General features: G+C 32.9%; 1 protein-coding gene across 3 annotated transcripts in view; it reads right to left on the bottom strand.

The window, feature by feature from the left end:
- Window positions 1–21605, bottom strand: part of LOC132919154 (discoidin domain-containing receptor tyrosine kinase B-like) — a 132537-nt gene that overhangs the window by 49600 nt on the left and 61332 nt on the right. For all 3 annotated transcript variants that reach the window (XM_060980498.1, XM_060980501.1, XM_060980499.1), the window contains one exon: window positions 5854–5985. In XM_060980498.1, the coding sequence (XP_060836481.1) occupies window positions 5854–5935 (82 nt within the window). In that variant the 5' untranslated portion in view covers window positions 5936–5985. The remainder of the gene's footprint in view (window positions 1–5853; window positions 5986–21605) is intronic.

Genomic DNA, 21605 nt, shown 5'->3' with positions numbered 1-21605 from the left:
AACGGACGATGTGCGTATGTATAATTCATAATATTTATAGTTTGTAGCTATATGTAATTATATTTACTACCTATAGAGTGTGTATGATCAACTCAAAATTAGTATAAGTGTAGTAAAGGTATAAAATACAATTTATATGAGCTATAATTCAAACTACATATTATATTAATATACGAATATACGAGTAATATATAATAATATAGCAAAGAAAAAGTTTCAAGTATAGTTTTAACTATAGAAAGTCTTCTCCCAATAAAGTATAATAATGTTACATAAATTTGTTGATTATCGGATACGAAACTGATTTAAATATTTTTTTTATTTTTTGATGAGAAATAGTTTCACCGCATCATAATACTACAACAGTGTAGAAAGCAATTTAATAATAATAATAATAACAAAATAAATAAATTGACAATATTTTTTATATAATAGTTATACATCTACCCAAGAAATGGTATTTGAATTCTCGCGGTGTTGTGAACGCAATATCATTATTATAATAAAAATATGTAAAAACAGATGCTTCAACGCAAACTTTTTTTAGGCGGCCGAGTTGAAAGTTTTCTGCGGAAATCGAACGCGCACGCGGTAGACAGCGCGTTGTCGTAGCATCGAAAATAATTACACTTTGTTCGAAGGGTCGCTCACGTAAATCGATCGAATTGTTTTCGCTCCTGGTCAACGTATATACGGAACACGATGATTCTACAGTTTTTATCGCAACCAATCGACTTCTGTCGAAAATCAAAATATATAGGGTTATATATTATTGTAGTTTAAAGGTTTCTACCTGTTCAAAACTTTTATCATTTCACGAGTTTGACATTATAAGTACAGAGTCTATAAAAATAAATTACTAATAGCAACATAAATGAGAATTACATTTTCCTATAAATAAAAGCTCTGACAGACCGTCTCCGCTCAAAACCGTTTCTATATGTACAATAATTTATCGTTAAATAACAATTTACACATCTATTACAGTGGCCCACTCAACGATGAAGTACGTTCGACGGTTAAAAGTCAACAGAACAACATCCCCGGTTTTTTTTTTTTAATTTCATAATAAATAATATATACGTATGCCATATTTTCGAATGATATGGGTTATATGTCGCGCCCGCGTGCGGGAATGAGCCGCCTACGCCGATAACATGGTGCGCGCTCCGGATGATAAAACCAACGGCAGTGGAATGCGTAAAATATTGCGCCGGGGAAAGGCTTATCAATGACCGGCAGCGTTGTGTTCCGGTTAGTTTATCCATTGTTCGCAAATGTTTGTTTTGCGATAGGGTTGCGGCTGCGGTATATATTATGTACTGTGGGCACACGTGCATATATACGCGCACGCACGTCACCCGTAAAAAGATTGAATTCCGGCCGGCCACGGGCGTAACCCTTCACCTGAAAGGGAGCGGCGTGACTTTGCGCCAGTGCGATATGTGTATTATATAATACACTATGTGCGCATATTGAATTTTTTATTATATTATTATGAAATAAGGATAGTACAGGATGACGCTTTCGCGTATACTATGTCGCTGGTAAACAGAAATAATACAACATATTAAATAAATTAGTACGCGCTCGTCAGTGATAATAATATAAAGCGGGCGTGCAGCTGCGACGGTTATATTGTATGGATTCTTTTCTAAAACGAATAGGAATAAAAATGAAAAAAAAAACGTAAATAATATCACACATTTTTTTATTATTATTCCAAAAGAACACGTGAGACTTCACGGAAGTCGGCTGAACTCGGTTAACTGTACTAAACACCTCTAAAATATTATAATAGAAATATATCTATTCTACTGGCTATATGTACTAAATATACAAATCAATGTATAGTTGATTGTATACTTATTTGGTATATTTTTATGACAAATAATCTATTTGCTAAATATTTTTTAAGTCATATATAAATGAGTATGTTTTATTTTATTTTATTTTGCAATAGTTTATACAAATATTGAAATATATTGCATGTAAAATTAGCATTTATATAACATTTCAACCAGCCTAAATATACCACACAAATTAATTTGATTAATACAATACTAAAATATAGCCGTTAAATTATATAATCGCGACGACGCGCGCGAACCGTTTTTAAACAAGCTATTCATAATAACATCTGATTAATTTGAAATCATAAAAAACACGTCCAATAGACTACAGATAAAGTTAGTATAATTCACGTGTGTAAGTCAAAAGTTCCGGTTTGGTAGTCATAATTTAATAAAATCATCGTGTTTACACGGCGTTATGAATAGGCAACTCGGTACACATTTTCGTATGATTCATTATTTTATTAGTCGTACATATTATGATACTACTATAACACGACTATGACGTGTGTAACTCAAAATTCAAATAGTGAATATTTAGAACTATAACTAGTTATTTCCTTAAAAAACTGCCCGTATAAAGCATTCTGTTATTTTTCTGATGCGCTCGAACATTGATTCACCATTACTCGAAATTCAGGAACTATAAATAATCAATACATACATAAAGATAAAAAAATATACATTTTTTCCAACCTCCGATATTTTATAATCGACTAAACGAACAATTTACTAATTGATTACTTGTGAAGTTTATTATACCATTCGTGGAAACCGTGCAAATAAAAATAAGTGTACAACATACAACTCATAGCTATATGTAGTATAAAACGTAGTACTTTGCGCATAAGACATTGTACAGAATATACGTGTATGTATATTATATTATATATAGGTGCTTACCCTTCGCAAGGGGATATCGCACGTACACTAATAATTATTGCTGATCGGCAATTTTCGACGTTTGTGGTTGGCTGCAGTGGCATGTTTGCTCTTTTCAATGTACGACCCACCCGCCAACGCCACAACAGACATTACCGTCACGTATAATACACATGTACACTGTACAGGGTAGAAATCGTGCGTAACAATTATTACGCACTGACATGAATCGGAAAACTTGCATACGTACGTAAAAAATGCGTCGACATTTTTTTCACGACTCACGACCAACGCATGATATGGCTCCGATTATTAGTCTCGACTCTCGAGATTAAAATGTATAAATATTAATACTATATGCACGAGCCTGCAGGTCAGCGGAACCGCGGAAATGGAAACGTTTGCCTAAGGCGCGTGTACATCACATATAATCTCTCCCCTCTCTCTCTATGCATATATATAGCTCTATTGATATATGATAAATAAATTTGCAGGGAGAATTTCCGAAAATTTAGCGTGGCGTGCGCATGACGTTGAAAAATTAATCGGACCACCGCCACCATTCGTCTGCGCACACGACCGGAACACACCGTGGGTGGAGGTATAAACGGTGCACTCGTATAATTAGAACAGCTGCGCCCCCTCCGATTAATTATCTGACGTATGCATACACAAACACACACATGCAAAAACACAAACGGTGTAGTCGGTGTATACATAAAATAGTTTTTGCCGCCGTCGTAGCTAGCAGAGTTTCCCGCGTCTCGCTCGGCGCTGCTCACCTGCCGCAACTTTTAATTGGAATCCCTTTGCGTGTAGACCGAACACAGTAAGCGCAGGCCACCCCAGCTACCGCAGCACCATCCCCAGGAGACTAGAACGTCGATGAAAGCCGAAGAATGGTGTCTCGTAACATAATATCACAGATTTGAATATTATAATTATTACTACTACGATTGATAATAACTAAAAACTAGACACACGATACTAAATACAGTATAATATATAATAATAGTATACAACATAGTATTTATAAAATGTCTATTTGTTGCATGATACCTAACAAGGTTTTTGGAAAAACGATACGCATGTCATACATATTAAATACATATCATAACCCGTTCAGTTCATCTTGGCATTAGGTACGAATTTTTTTTTTTTTTTTAACTGTTTTGAAAAATAAATTATATTGAATAAGTATCATAATCCCGTAGACTAATAAAAAGAGTAGGATTATGAGATTTTATTTAAATTAATCGATATAATATAGTTTTTACTTTTTAGACACTATTTTTTTTTTAAAATCATAACGGCTACTGAGTGCCAATATGAAATGGGCGAGTTATACGCTTATGAACAAAATAATACGATTAATTATTATAAAATAAATATGCGTGACAAAAACGTGACGTATTATTATTCATTTCAATCGCTTCTTGTTGTCAATTCGGTTTCAAATTTGAGCCATTAAATCATTTGATACCAGGTTTGATATGGTTTTTTTTTTATCTCGTATTTTGTGTTTAAAATAGAAAATATGCTGAATAAGTAGTATGCTTAATATCTTTATTTCGCAGTATCAGAAACGCATTATTCAGACGTTATATATTTATTGAGATGATAAGTTCTATGAAGACATTTGTATCATGTTATATGGGATCGATTTTTCTGGCAAGTTGTGTGTTTTAATATCTACAATCTAGAGTAATTTTAAAGTAATATTAAATGTTAATATAAATGCAAATATTGTATTAATAATTCAGACCATGGTTCCATTTTTTTTTTTTTAATTATGTTGTGCAAGTATTTTTAACAAATTATAAAAATCTTAAATTTATCGAGAACACCTGATTTACATCTAAAACATTATTTTGATTAAACTCGTTTTTAGCTATATCTTAAATTATAAATATACCTAGGAAAAAAAATGTATTTGTTTTATTGCGGCAATATTTGCCATACTTATCACATGCTACACACATATATAAGCTATACCCAAACATTTCATCTTTATTTTGTGTCCTAACTAATTTATTTTTTTAATTTTGAATATTTTTACATTTTCAGTTTTATAATATAATTTGTATATAAATGTATCCTATTTAACATTAATTAATAAATTTAATTCGACTATATTTTATCTATACAACTGCGATAAATCCGTTAAGTTTTCGAAACAAGCAGTATCAGTTAATTTAGTATAAATTATTATTGCAATAGTTAAAATTATTTTATAGAAATTAAATAAACACGTAATATTTTTTTATGTACCTGATATTACAAAAGCTGGAATTTTAATTAAATACATTTGATATACACATAACACGATTATATAAAAAAAAAATATGTCATGGCAAAATAAAGTAAAGTGCATTTGGTAAGGTGAAATATTTTACTTTTATTTTTACATTTATGGAGCACGGTTAAGTGTAAGTTGCAATTATTATATGACGTATAGCTGCAGCCATTAATATATTGCAATGTTAATATATATATTATAACCCCTACCCGAAAAGTTATTAACTAATGGATTGCGTTTTCCATACCTCCTCGTGCTGATCGAATCACTCAGATATAACAATCGCTAATAAAATGTTTATTGAAGAGGAAAATAATTTTGCATTTCAGTCGTTTAAATATATTCATTGATTTTTTTTCGCCTTTTTAATGTGACATTAAAATGTCGCCAGTGAATGTTCATTCTCGCATAGCACGCATTTCATCAGCGTGTACGTTAACAAGATTCTTTTAATATAACGCCATCATGCAGACAGACAAGAATACACGCTGTGGTTCGAAATAAAGTATTTATAATAGGTACATTATAATATCATATATCCAATATACCAAAGATATATTTATTCAGTATTAAATAGATATAACAATATTATTAATCATTACTTTTTATTAAAATTATAAATATATTATATTAAGAATAATTGTTTTTTTTTTAGTTTATTAATTTTAAATTGTATGTGGAATTTTATGATTATAATCAAATATCAACTATAAATACATATATAATATATATATTAACCGCCATCGTTAAGAAACTCAAAATTAATTGTTTATTTTACATATTATCACGTAATAATGTTATTTTTTCACTTGTACTTACATAGGTCTGTAGCGTCGGTCCATTTGTAACCCAACAACACCAGTAGGGAAGAACACAGCCAAACCAAATTGATCGACATCATTGCTGCTTTGCCATCAGACTCTTCACAACTACCAATTCATATAATACGATCTAAAACAATAACAAGAGTAAAGATCAATGAGATTCTAATCGTCGCCTCCTTAAAGTATTAAAGGTATAAAGGTACACAAGCCGACAATAAGGATTGTGTTTTCGTCATTGTTTTTTTCGCTCATTATAATTATCTACACTACACTATTGCTGCTCTACCGTAAATCGGTTTTCTATATATTGATTATCCTTATATATTATATATATATATAAAGTGCCGATGACATTTGCATATACGTCTCTGCTGAGCGCCCTTTATACGCGCACTCGTTCATTGTATTATTAATAATAATATTATACGCACGCACGCTGGTGTATGTGGTGTGTGTCTGCAGTAGATAATATATGTTATATATATAGTAAAATTCTCTATGTGTGTTGACCAACAGGTATTAATAATGTGCGTTCTCATTGTGTTATTACGACACGGAAAAGGAAAAAAAAAAAAGGAAAACAAACGTTCTATATATGGAAAATTAAGGTCAATTACACTCTAGGAAAAAAAATATCTACACAATACAAAAGTACTTTTTTTGTGCCGTGCGCTACACCACTCTCTCTCGCTCAGTATACGTATATTATATATTTTTTCATGTTTCGAGTGTATTGTTAAAACAATAACAAGTTTCTAAGCGCTGTTCCACAACATATACCGTATACCTCAGTGATATGCAAATGAACGCGGTTTAAATTTTAATAAAACTCAGCTTTTAAATACCCTTTTGTTTTATTTTGTGATTTAATCCAGCTTTAAACCTTCTTGACCGGGTATTATTGTTATTATTGTAGCATCTAGGGGGATGTTTTTAAAGATTTGGTGGGTCCCTATTGTGCGTATAACGTACCTACACATGAATGTGCATATAGGAAACAGACATCGTCATTCTGACAGACTGGTTGAAATATTTTAATTTATCGAAAACGAGACGGCGTACCACTGTGCGGCGCCTATGAGTACGCACTATACGATTGTTCACAGATGGAATGGAATGGGTGCGAGCATTATAATATAATAAAATGTCCTACATAGAGCATAACTATATATATAGGTGGGAAGGCACCTACTCCGAACACGTCTCCTAATAACACGGTTGGGACGAGAAGTGTAACTTATACATATCCACGGATTTACACACACGTATGTATATATTTCACTGTAATACAAAACTACTGTGTGAACCGAATCAAAATTACTTCAATATACGATCAGTCGACTAGCAGGTACTCGTACTCGGATGATGCGAATAAAGATGAAAGACATTGGCGGTGTGGTAGGTAGATACGAAGTGATATTATAGATATAGTAGGTACCTTTATGGAGTACATAGTACGTTAGCGTACGAAATATTCCGTTTATTATTACAAAATAGTAATAATATAACAGTACGTGCAGCAAATCAAGAATCGACAATATAACGCTCTGTTCCGAAAAACAATTTGGATTTTGAGATTAAATCCGACCTACTCGAATGAACATCATGTTTATACATAGAACACTGCAGGTATAGTGCACTACCTATTTATTATATATATATCAGTCATATAGATGAGAACTTTCACCGGTGTGGAGCACGAGATTTAATATAATATTATACATATTTAACATATATATACATATTATAATATACATATATTTAACATATAGTCGAATTAAATCGATCACAATGCGCACGAAATATCACTTTTAGCCTCGCCGGTCATTGTTGAGATTTTAAAAACGGTTGCTCAATCATATTATATTATTATATTATGATACCGACGATGAACGTCAATGTTGTTATTATCGGGTGTGTACGATACCTGACAGCGACGGGTCGTAATTATACGGACACAGAGAGAGTGGTAAACCAGGGTTATACGCTATATTGACGAGGTGTTTCCCAATTTCAATGAAAAAGGATACCGCCCGGTCTAATTGACGGTTTACACCAGTTCATCCGAAAGGGGTAAACGAAATTCGGACGTTTTCGTTTATAAAAAAAATAATCATAATCGTGATTATAATACGAAGGAGTTACCGTGTTTACCACCTGCGGTAATTAAATTTCTTTGTTGTAATTATCCTTTATAGACGTGAACCATTTGGATGCCGCCGCCGACAGACATAGACAGGTCGCGTTGGATAATTTTCGAGATAATTGGAAAACACCTCCAACGCACGGTGTCGCGTGTGTAACGATGTAAGCCCGGGGTCAATATGTTATGTTATGTTATGTTATATATATATTTATGACACATGAACATTGAAAATTCTTAGGAATTAAAATGCAAGACATAACTACTTATTAAAGATTGGACTGTAGAATGGCATACATTTTTATCTGAAGTTTTTTGCATTTAGTTTAATTCTTATCTCTTATTTATAAGTCAAACTAAAACATACATTATACAAAAATACCACTGTCTCGATTAACACCACGTTTAAAGATCTCAAGCAAAAAATATACTTCACGAGAACTACGGATTATCGCATCATAGTTCATCGGTCTCCCGAAAGACAATATGATATGATATTATGCACGATGTTGGTTGTTTACATTTTCCCACGTTTATTCGACTGTCATTTGATGCGGGTGCATGATGGCACTCGAATACTCTGCATGATGAGGATGCGTCTATTAAGGGTACAGATTTCAATATTCATATAACCGATACATAAGCAACAATTATAATATGTATCATATTGTTTTGTAATAATTAATACATAATAAAAGAGAATTTAGTAAAGTTATTTATTTATTTTAAACACGAAATATTGTACATTTCAAAATAACTTGTTTTTTGAAGAATTATACACTATTATCTATTGTTAAACATGAAAAACAAAATTTTTCTAAAAATTAATTAAAAATATTGCAATTTTATGGAAAAACAAAATTCATCTATGGAAACGAGTGTTATATTACGTAAAAAAAAAAAAAATATCACCTCATTAAGACACACACAAGTGTCGTGTGCTGCGATGGCACACACCCATATGTATGTATAATATTATACATATACGAACCGTTTCCGATCGTCAAACGTGTAACCTAGAGAGAAGAGGGGAGGAGAGAGATAGAGCACAGGATGACGATATTTTCGTCGTGGTTTCTCGTCTCAACATCGGACCCCCGCACGCATCATACAGGAGTTATGAAATACGTGTATTTTTTTTATTATTATTTATTATTATTATTTTTTTTTGTTTCACCCCTATTAATATTCGGTTCATCTCGCTGCTGTCGACAAGACACGGCCGCGTGTTTGTACCCGGATGATCTGATAAGTAAGTAGAGCAACGGCGACGACGCGATACGTCAACGTGGCACGCTGTGCAGCACATGCGGCGCGGATAAAACCCCTCTAAAAATTACACACGTATAGACTAACTCTAATTGCACCTCCGTACGATATTATTATCGTACTAATCTTTTACTAGCTCTATAATTAGAGCGGCGCGGTGATAATATATAATCAGATTATAATGTCGTGGGCGCGCGCGTACGTTTATTACATAGGTACGCGATACGCGCCATAAAGTCAGAACGATGTTGACGAAACACGCTCGGGGTGTACGAAAATAAAGTTTAGATAACACGCGCGTATTTAAAGAACGCCTTCTGTAAAAGACACGGTGCGTGTAAGCCGACGGATGATAATATAATATAGGTATAACCGTATAGGTGTAGACTGTAGATAGGTACCTACACATTGGTGGTATCTGGTATGTTTTCTAAAACAGTGTATAAATAAGTACCTAGCTCTGAAATATTGCTCGATATACCTATAATATAATATATAGCCATGTACCTATAATATTTCTATGTACATTATTTTTGTACAAGTTTTTTACATACGCTGAAAAATATATACATAAATATATTATATATATAAATAATATATAGGTATATTACAAAAATATATAATCCTTGAGAGTTTTCAGGTCACGATATGATGTTATTCTTCGAAACTCCATCGCATCGTCGAGAATATTCATAAAGCCTAACCACGAACCACAATATAGTATATAAATATATAATAATATGTATATTATAGTGGGTACCTCTTATAAACATACTTAACTACATGCCACTACATCGATTGCCATTTGTTTAGTACATATTCGATAAAAAATAAAATTACTATCTATTTTCGATGGACATACATACATAGTAATAATATAAAACCAAGTACCTACACTACCGAAAAGCGGAAAAATAACCTTTTGTATACTTTACTTAGCTACTTAGCTTCTTTACTTCCTTATTTCACAATTTCCGGTCTAATAGATGCTTTTACATCGTCTGAACGTAATAATAAAATAAAATGTTACGTGTGCACAAGACGACTATTGATTAGGCCGATCGAAGAAACGGCCGTCCGATTTGATGAGGGGGAAAAAAATAAAAACATTTTCACATTTTCTCGCACGCGGCCAACTTGAACGTTTCGTATATTCAAACGCCCAGTTTTTGCGTCGGCGCTTGCGGCTGTCGCGTGTACATTGTTTTACGAGAGCGATGTGATAACAACCATGCACGACGTAACGTCCTAAACGTTTAGTTTTTTTCCCATTTTCAAGTAAGACTACTTATCAAACATGTTTCATTTTAGCCAGACGGCAAACACGCGGCGTTGGGGTCAACAACAACGAGAAGGCGGGGGACAGGCGTTACGGCGATGAAGACCGATGCCGCCGTAAATCTACGCCTTCGTATCATATCGATTATTTTAACGACTTGTTTTTAGTGGACGTCGTGATGCGTGCGGCGCATATATACTCGGCGGTTTGTGTTTTAGATAAAAAAAAAAAAAGACGAAGAAGAAGAAGAAAAAAAATATTACACGGTTTTTCGAAGGGCTGGAAAACATTATATAACCGTGGTGTAATCTCGACGGGGAGCTCGTTCCTTCGCATGACCGGACGGTTTTAATGATTTATCCGTCTGGCCCCGCGTTCACATTCGGATATCGTGTCGATATAATATAATAATATAATATATAATATACAAAATATAATATAAAGCACGTTGAATAAACTAAATCGCGTGGATAAGCATATATACGAGCGCGGTCTACATCATATAATAATAATATCATATGGCATGAAGCGGTAAAACTCGTATATGGAGGTGCATACATAGATTACTGGACAGACGTCAAATTTTAATGAACCTGAAACGCAATGTTTTTTTTATACATTTATTTATATGATGGGATACATTGAGTGTTCGTCTTACCACGCCAGCAAGTCGCGTTTCTGCAGGTATTGACACGATTCGATCACAATTACAGTGACGTGACTATAGTATAATACGTTATTAATTATTATATTTCCTTCAGTCGGATAACTGGTCTATCGTATAATGTTCGGCGAAAATCTGCTACGGTATATGTATTTCTATTTAGATTCACTAGATAATTGGATATTCTTTTTAGTTTTTCTAATAGTCCCAATCGTTTTTGCATTTAATCATTGACATTCAATACGTGTCGGGTATACGAGCTAAGACCACAATAACAACACAACGTAGTAATAATTAAAATAATAATTAGAAAGGTAAACAAAAGCAAACGTAAATATTTACACGGTACATATTATATAGCACTATTATATTTTACAGCGGCGTGGCGAAGAACGTATTTCTGAAAGTTGACTGCCTTCCGAAGCCATTCTATGTCATTCCAGGTGAAGAGGCGGTTACGTGGTGGACCATGATTATGTGGTTTGTTATAAATAAAACCCTGTGTAAGTAATATTTTAAGGAAAATAAAGAATATAAAGTCATGGCACGCGTAGAATTGTTTTATTTTCGTTCAGTTGATATAACACAGTCGTCATCTCGTGGAAATATATATAAATCACACAGTTGTGATCGTATACATTACTCTATATAGGTACTTATAATGAAGTTTTCTGTTTAAAACGAAATAACTTTTAGCAATCTGAACCAAACCCGATCGCTCGTGGCACTCCATTAAACCTTTTCCGACGTGTTCTATCTACGTCTGTATATATTATAATATAATATGTAATATGTATGACTATAAAACAAATCTGCTAATAGTAATATAGCCAGTATCGCAAGTGGTATATATGCAGTACTTATTTAGAATAATATATTATTATTCACTCGCTTCAAGAGGTCTGTCCGAAAATAATATTAATTAACGGCGACTACCGTAGAGAGCGCTCCGCCACCGCGTCGACGAGACGTCTGCAGTCGGTGGCGGCGGTAATTTGTCACCTTCACCTGTCACCCGTTTGTCGCATGATTTGTCTTTCGTTAACGTCACGCTCGTGTCTACCACCGCGCTCTGACCCCGACCAACTGTCTCCAATACCACATCCTCCTCGTTCTACTACTACTACTCTACTACCGTACACCAACCTGGTATATTCACCGCTAACTCCTCCTCGTCTCGTCTGCAGTCCATACCGTTAACCCTCTCTCTGCCGCCCGAGCGTATACATATTGGATTACTTTTCCATTACCGAAAAAATGTTTTCGACTCGACGACTGCTTGTTATTTTTCCATCACACAACGACACCACGCACCCTTCCACCGCCCATCTGTCACCGATACGCCGACAACCACCCGAAACACTTCAGTTGAGCAGCTTTTGTTTTTCCAGGATTACTTCCTGAGACGACCTTACCATACATCGATGACCGTTAGCATAACTTCTACAATATCCTTATCCACTACTGTCCCTGAATCGCAGCGTATTAAAAACACTTCAGTAAACTTTGGAACTATATAGAAAGATCTATAAAAATAATATTGTACACTATCGCGCGTATATCTTTATTATTTTTCGTCTCCCCTTTAAACGTCACATTGAATGTTAATGTTATATATAGGTATAAACGCATTTACAAACACATACACACCATTGGTATTATATAGAGATGTATGGATATTGTACATGACGACTTTTACGCCCGAATCGCCCTGCTGGGATTGCCGTGTCGTTTACTTTCTTGATCGATTGTATTATTTGAACATATTATAATTTGACCATTATTTATTCAATTACAGTGACATTCGTACGTATACAACGATTTTATCAATGCCCATCCTCATTTTTTAAAATATTTATTCAGTTTCTCTGCGCCGGTACTTTTTATATTATATTTTAAATTCACATGCACAATAACGGCTAATATCTGAAAAGCAATCTGGACTATAGTGCACTATAATATGTTGTGTGAATTCGATTATTAGTATTGTTTTTATATTTTGCGACAATTTGAAACGATTTATATTACACATTTTAAAATAATTAAAATGTAAGCAATTTTCGTGAAAAATACCAAAGAAACGTTTAAAATAGAAAAGTTATTTACTCGAAAGCGGTATAGAAATCAACTTATAACACGTGCGTGAGCACATTCGACAACCGAAGATGTCTGGCATGCGAGCTGAATGTAAAATGAGCTCATGCACGCTTTGAATACATAACGAAATCGAATTTCTTTCTGTTTTTCCGAACTTTTCAATTACATCAGCGAAACCCTTTTCTGCGCTTTCCCAAAATAAGAAAACGCATATACGCATAACCCAATCTATGTATATATAATATTTTATTGATGCGCATACGCATCACGTTCATAATATCGTATAATATAATACGGCGGTCGGTGATACATATATAATAGCTAGGTATACACCTACAACGAAATTGATTTGCTAAAATCGTACGTATCGTTTATTTTAGGTCGTTCGGGAAACAATCATATTGTATTGTATCCACCAAACCTACCATTCATATACTAAATAAAATATAAGCCTGAATTTGTATTGGTGATAACTGATAAATAAACTGTTGAACGACTATACTGAAATAATACTTTCATGTGCTGCACAATACTACGCTGGGCGTTTACTACCTATGTGGCGATTAAACGACGTACTACAAAAATATATATGTATATATATAGATCGAAGCGTTTGCTCGTTAAAAGCAAAAATAACTGCTGGGTTTTTCAACGAAATACGAAAAACGAAAAACAACGACCAGTGTTTTCGATTCGAAAGGGTGTGCTGCTGCGCAGTGATGATAATAATCGCGCATACCTATACAGTATATTATGATCATCGAACACGCGGCGTACCTCCCTCTCTTCGCCATATCGAGTTTGGAAACACGTGTAAATACCTCGTATATTATATTGTAATATATAATAGTATATATCGACTCTATCCGGGGGGTTGAGATAAGATCGCATATGCGTAGTATGTAACCGGTGTAATGTGATAAAAATATGGCATGGACCTACACATACGTATACTAAACGTGTATATAGGCATTGGTTGGTGGGTGTCTCGTCGGCGATATGATATTATAATATTTTGTGAAAAAAAAAATAACAATACCTAATAATAATAACATTACGTGTTTACCTAAACGCCTCGCGCGTGGTTCGGGACTTGTCGTTGGACAAAAAACTCGTACAGCAGTACACCTATATATATACAGTAATATAATACATTTACACGTATACCGGACACATAGTTATATAAACTTACCAAGAAACATATAATATTATATGACTACGCAGTTCGGCGGCGGATTGTTGTTTATGTTACCGACGACGCGGTATAATACGAAGACGAGCGCACAGGAACGTACGGGCGTTCCCTGTCCTCTATACTCAGATAATATAACATTATATATGCTGAAGTATTATTATCGTTATACAAAGTATATACGCACACGCTTATACACTCGTCTGTTGCCGTTCCGAGTAGGACGTTTGGTTAGCTGCCGCCACTGACTAGCCTCTGGGGAGCACATATTATATTATTTACTATTTTCATATGTGTATACGCGTGAGACATATAGGATGGGCACCCACACCACACCGGTACCTATACTATAACTACTACTACTACTACTACTACTACTACTACTACTACTACTACTACTACTACTACTACTACTAATACTAATACTAATAATAATAATAATAATAATATACATCATACAATTGCGAGCGAGGTAAGTTTTTAGTATTTTAATACTGGCTCTAATGTATTATATATATATATATATATATATTATGAATTACATTCTCGATTTTGTGTATAGTTAATAGTTATTACACGTAATAACGTATTAGAAATAAAAATGAATAAAAATGTATTAAACGTTTTAACTATGTTACATTGTAAACTAACCTAGCATAATAGTCCAAGAACACGGGTACAGATTTACATCGGCTGCTGTGTGGGGACAGTTGCAACTGAATCTATGGATTCAGTTTAGAGTTGTTTGGTTCATAACATTAAAAATATCAAATAACCATTTTTAGAAATTATCAGTTTCCTAGAAAACTATGAATACATAATATATATATACAGGCCTGAGTGAGCTAAAAGGTTCATGGAATTATTTTTTTATCAACGACATTCTAAGAATATTGATGTTATAATCCAAACCCAATTCAATAACACTGTGTAACTGCATGTACTAATTAACTTACTATATATACTAACTATATAATTTGACATGTCAACCGAACAACCAGTTTTATTTTAATCAAATAAAAGTTTGACTTTGTTAACGCACATACCATGTGAAGCGACTATAATACATATTATTGTACTTAAGTATTGAACACTAGAGTTGATTAATTGACGATTTGTCCATATCCCTTGTATTGCGTATAGTATAACGAACAACATACGCGTATGCAATTAATTCGAAATCAAACGGTCCAAGAACACAGGCACAGATTGACATGTGCTGTATGGGAACAGTTGGTGGTGATGGATTCAGTTTAGAGTTTTCCCGTCCATCTGTCGCCCGAACTGAGTAAACCAAAAATCAACGGTAGCCGAAGGTTTTCGTCATTTTGTTTTCGTGGCGAGTATAAATAAATTGAACAGTAACGAAGCAATAAAAAAACGAAAAGGCAAAACGTAAAAAGTGAAAACGATAGGCCTTGCGACCCTCTCATTGCTCATAAAAAAATATCGGATAGAATCGTAAAATACATATATAAATATATATATATATATATATATATATTTATGGATGAACGCGGTTTTCGATCCCACTAGGGTCCGTTGGGAAATCTTTATATACGCATAATGTATACGATCAAAGCATCGATGGGTAAAAATTCAACAACTACGTATACCTACGTATTCCTGTATGTGATTATGCAAAATGTATATTAATATATTTATTATATTGAATGTCTGATTAGGACGTGTAGTAAATGATAAACATTAGTTGTGTTTAGATACGTAATTATCACTTGTGTTATATATTTACCAATTTTAAAAAAAACTAAATTTGTGCAAAAGCGTTACACATACTATACTATATTGTAGAAGTATTTTATAAACTCGCATGTTTATTCAATATTAGGTATGCATATTATAAAATTACAATATGACATTGAGATACAAAAATATGCCGCTATACCTATATTCACTAAAGATAAACTAAAAATGAATTACTTATATTAATTATCACACAGAAAGGGTTAAGTTTTATGTATGAGATTGAACGAACTATGTGTTTTTGTAAATATATTTTTTTTAATTTTACGACGCCGTTAAAACTTGAGCTCGACGATAAAAGTAACAGCACGGCAGCAAGGGCTCAAGACGACGTCCACGTGCATTACACAAATTATATCGCACGACGTACAGCTTTGAAATTGAAATGTAATCGTATATTTTTCTCAATGCTGAACCAGATGAAAACATAAAATGAAAAATAAGATGCTAATAATTAAATTTATATTCTTGTTTCTATGCAAATAACATTCCAAATATTGTATAACAGATTATTTTGAACAAATTTTATATTATAAACAAGTTTATAAAATTGAATATAATTGAAACATATATTGTCACTGGAGAAATTTCATAGTGCCAATTTCGTTAAAAAATTCAAAATGTTGTATCGAATAAAATTGAAATAACTTTTGAATGTAATTCTACAATTTGTTCTTTCGTATCGAAATAAGCCTTAATAATATAGATTGTTGTGTATTTAAAGGCTCGTCGCCATGTGGAATACATAATGTTTGTTCGAACGAAACAAAAATGTAACTATGTTCAGAACAATATGTTTACGCATCCTGCATGTGTACGATTTTTGAACGTGTTTACTTACTAACAACATTTTAATATGTAGAATTAGACCATGAAAAAATTGTATTTTAACAATCAATCAACGTTTAAAAAACAATTATATTTCGATAATTTATGAAATTGTTTCAATGATAACAATATTGTTTAATAAAATTTATAAATATTAATGTTTGGTACGAAATATTCTTTGCAAAACAGAATTTTATTTATTAGACTTTAACATTCAATAACATTTAATTTAAAAACAAATCTGGAGTATAATTAGTTAATATTGTATTCACTATATAAATTAAATTGACATCAATATAATCAGATTAATAATTCTAAACTAACAATATATTTCATATCATTACAACGTTTTGATTTTGCAATTAAATATTGTATTAAAAAGTTATAATAAATACATTTTTTGTATCTACATAACATTATTCAGTAATTTACAAGATTCATACAAATTTTAAATCACTTTATTTTTAAGTTTGACCAAGAAGGAGAAAATTAGATAAATTGAAAAACTAGTCGAAAATATAAGATACTATAAAGAAAATTGTAAAATTCGAACAACCATCTCGCTACAGTGTAGGTATCTAAATGCAGTACACATATGTATACACATTATATTTTGAATTAAAAAGCATAAATTATCCATGTTTTGGGATATCTAACTACATCCGATAAAGCCTCAGGCACAAGGAGATTACCATCGACGCGGTGCACCGAAAGAAAGCGGTTCCGAAAGAGAGAAAAGTATACGGTCTGAAACCGCCCCATGGGCTCTCCTGGAGTGTTCAACAAGTATTTGTGTTTATTGATTTATCGTAATAACCCACCCACCGTAGATCGATCATCTCAACACTTCGTGTGATATACTCAAAATATCCGGCCCCTTTGGCACAAAGAGTTGTACGTTTTCAATAAGCACACAATTTATGCCCCATAAGGCCATAAATACCAAACCATAATATTTACGCGTGGGACGGATACCATACAAAGGTAGGTAGACAATAATATTATAATCTCGAACACAAGTTACTAAAAACTAGATCACTAAAATATGATGCTTATAGTATGACGGGAAGAATAATGTCGAATTTTACTCAAATCCTTGACTAAAAATATTAATACGATTTTTAGCAATAAATTAGCAAGTTAAATTTAAATAAAGATTTGTTGTATCAATGATAATGTAACACAAACATTAATATGTTAATGAGTATACATAATGTGTACATACATTGATTTACGCATGTTATTTTTATGAATAGTAATATTATGTTTTAATAATGTCTACATTATAGATATGCGTTTTTATCCTATATATAATAGGGACTGCAGATAGTAATTAAATAAAGTATATTTATATAATGTGCATTGCCACTGTATGTGAAGTTACGTATAAATTCTATTAATAATTGTAAGTATATACACATCACTAGATTTAAAAAAAAACTGTTTGTACTTACTCTTTAACATAATATTATAAGCATGACCAGCAAGCGATAAAAGGTATAAAATATAAATTACATATTATAGTCGTCACGTGTACTCGTAATATAAACATATATGAACGCCCATCGAGTTACTATTTCTGCAGTGACTGTTACGAATTAGAATATTTTAAGTTGAAGTGAATAAAAATGTCTATAACATTATATTATAATACTGTTACATAATATAATTATTTCTTATATATATATATATATATAATACTCACTCGTATAATATAACATATTATGTAGGGATATAATACAACGAACTCTGATTAGTACATTTTTACTACAGCTTGAGAACCACGGTAATAATAGTTTCATTTAACATTCCAGAAAGTTCGTCGTCTTTGGATCACACTAGAGGAATGGCGGCTATTCGGAAACTTTTAGATCGGGGTGAAAATAAACGACGAGGATGAACGAAAGAGATAAAGAAGAGCCAATTTACCTATCTATAGTGACAGCCCTAATGAATAATGTATCATTCTCTGCCATCCTTTTACAGTTCATCAAGTATATATCTCACTTATAAAAACGCAGTAACGAATCACCGATACAACCAGAACAAAAATGGGGAGCTGCGATCAAATACATTATTATTAACAGAATATTTTTATTTATTTATTATTTTTTATAGTACGCTGGGCATTGGGCAATAATAATATGAATTCAGCGGTAAAATTTATTTGCCCCCATCCCCTCCTGCACAAAACCCCAAAGACATAATCAGTGATTGATGTTTAGCCTTCTATTCAATTTTCGAACAACGTCCACAATGGGTGGAGGTCGACAATCTAGGATCTCAATTGTTTGCGTAACACGTCATATCCTGTCGGCCGAACGGTAAAGGATTTCTTATAATCGGTCGCGTATTCCCACACGCGTTATTAAAACGACTAATGTGTCCGTCCGAATACACAATAATATATTTTTTTTTTTTCTATAAACCGATTTTATCCAAACAGATCGTTATTTTTGAGCAAATGATAGAAATAGTAGAAGTTGCCAGCGTTTTTGGAATTGATCCAATTTTCAGTAATCTCAGTAACTAATCAAGTCTAAAATGATTTGTTGTTCTAACTGATTTTAAAAGAGACCGTTTAAAGTTTTTGGATTATAATAGTATTCTAAAATTAAGAACAAAATGAATTAATTAGATTAGATTACTGTTTGTTATGAGCGTGAAATCATAATATTAAACGAACAAACAAGCGTATAAATTTAAAACTTGGAAGTACAAAAAAAATAATAAAAACTTATTTAGGTATATTTTATCTAAATTAACTTAAATTAGAAAGATTACATTTATGATTAAGTAAAATATTTTAAACGAGGTGTTTATTGAAATTGTAAAATTCATAATTCATTCGCACTGGTATGAATAATAAATTTCGGACCGGTCGCGATAAATGTGGGCGGATTACAGTTGTCGTGCGAAAGCTATCGTACAATTATTACTATAAACACAAGGCGAAGTAATTATACGAAAGAAACATGAACCAGATGGTATCGACGCATATATCTTTGGTCAGTAAATTACAGACAAATTGGACGAATTTGAGTAACCGTCATTGCCGCCAGCATGACAAACGTTTTACAACCGGAAACGTTAATTCTGTGTTAAATCGCTTCTAAATGATAATCTACTCATCGAAAAAAAAATCCTTAGGGGTTTTTTTAACCTTGTCGTTTACACGTTTTGTTGGCACGCAAAGATGATTTTATTTCTTTAACACTATTTCAATTAAAATTATTCTGGGTTCGTTATTCTCATTCCTACCGTACTTAAACAAATATGTGAAATATATATATTTCGCGACTAGCTACTCATAAATGCATTCGAGTACCTATATATACTTTTTTAATTCATGCATGAATTTTATACATAAAATATTATATACCTAGGAGTAATAATAATAATTATAATAGTTAATCCACCATATCCGAAAAACAATAAATACGTTCTTCAAACACGCTATACCATACAGTCCGGAAAACGCGTGTTATAATATAATTATTATTGCTTGTTTTAGAGATTAGTGAGACCAAAAACTTACCATAGAGCACACTAACTGTCAATTTTTTTCAGATATGATGGTTCACTGAAATATCAAATTAAATTTGATAATATCGATTCTGCATTCAATAGATACCGTATAAATATTATGGAATGTGATGACTGATGATATTGCGCACAGCTGCACGCACGCCGTCCATAAATCGTAGGTACCTATGTGTTGTGTGGCGCAGTCGCGGAAACTACTGCATTTGAGTGTATAAACCCTAGCGACTTTGAGAGACAGACGTAGTCATATTTCTTGTAATAATAATAATAGACACACTATTATATGATATAACATAGTATTAATGAGGTGCGCATCGGGTCGCCAACGACCGGCGCCTGCCTGCTACAGCTTCTCCGATGCGGTTAATCGTTCCGCCACACAGCACAGCGACTACTTTGTACCCTAGAGTCTATACTTAGAACTAGGGATGAGACCACGGGAAACATACACTTTACATATATATATTTAGTAAATACTTAGTTGACTACCATCGCACGTATGTGTGTATTGTATATTTGATACTCATCATGAGTGATGGTTTATGTAAGTACAAATACAATATAATTTATTATAATATGAGCTTAAAATCTATTGAAGGAGTCGAGTATTTTACGATTCAAACCGCCTATATTATCGTCATCATCGGATCCATAATACAACGACAATATACAATTCGCGCTAGAAACTAAAACAAAAAACTCGTAATCTGCCTAAAAATACATTAGCAGCAACCTATACAGTTACTATAGCACTGCAGAGTGCACTAGCTAGTTTTTGAGTATTATAGTACTTGCAAGGACAGTCGACTTGATGGTATAATGTGCATAAGATCATGCGTGCGTGCATGATGTATGTAAGACAACCGACGCATTGTACCGTCACCGGAAAATACTTGAACCCAAATCAAGAATCTGGCTGTACAACAACATTTAGGCATTCGCGCTGCCCTCGATCTTAAACGCCC

Source organism: Rhopalosiphum padi, chromosome 2 (assembly GCF_020882245.1).
Source record: "Rhopalosiphum padi isolate XX-2018 chromosome 2, ASM2088224v1, whole genome shotgun sequence".
Lineage (NCBI taxonomy): Eukaryota > Metazoa > Arthropoda > Insecta > Hemiptera > Aphididae > Rhopalosiphum > Rhopalosiphum padi.
Note: the sequence above shows the minus strand (reverse complement) of the source record. Positions and strands in the feature narration are given on the sequence as shown.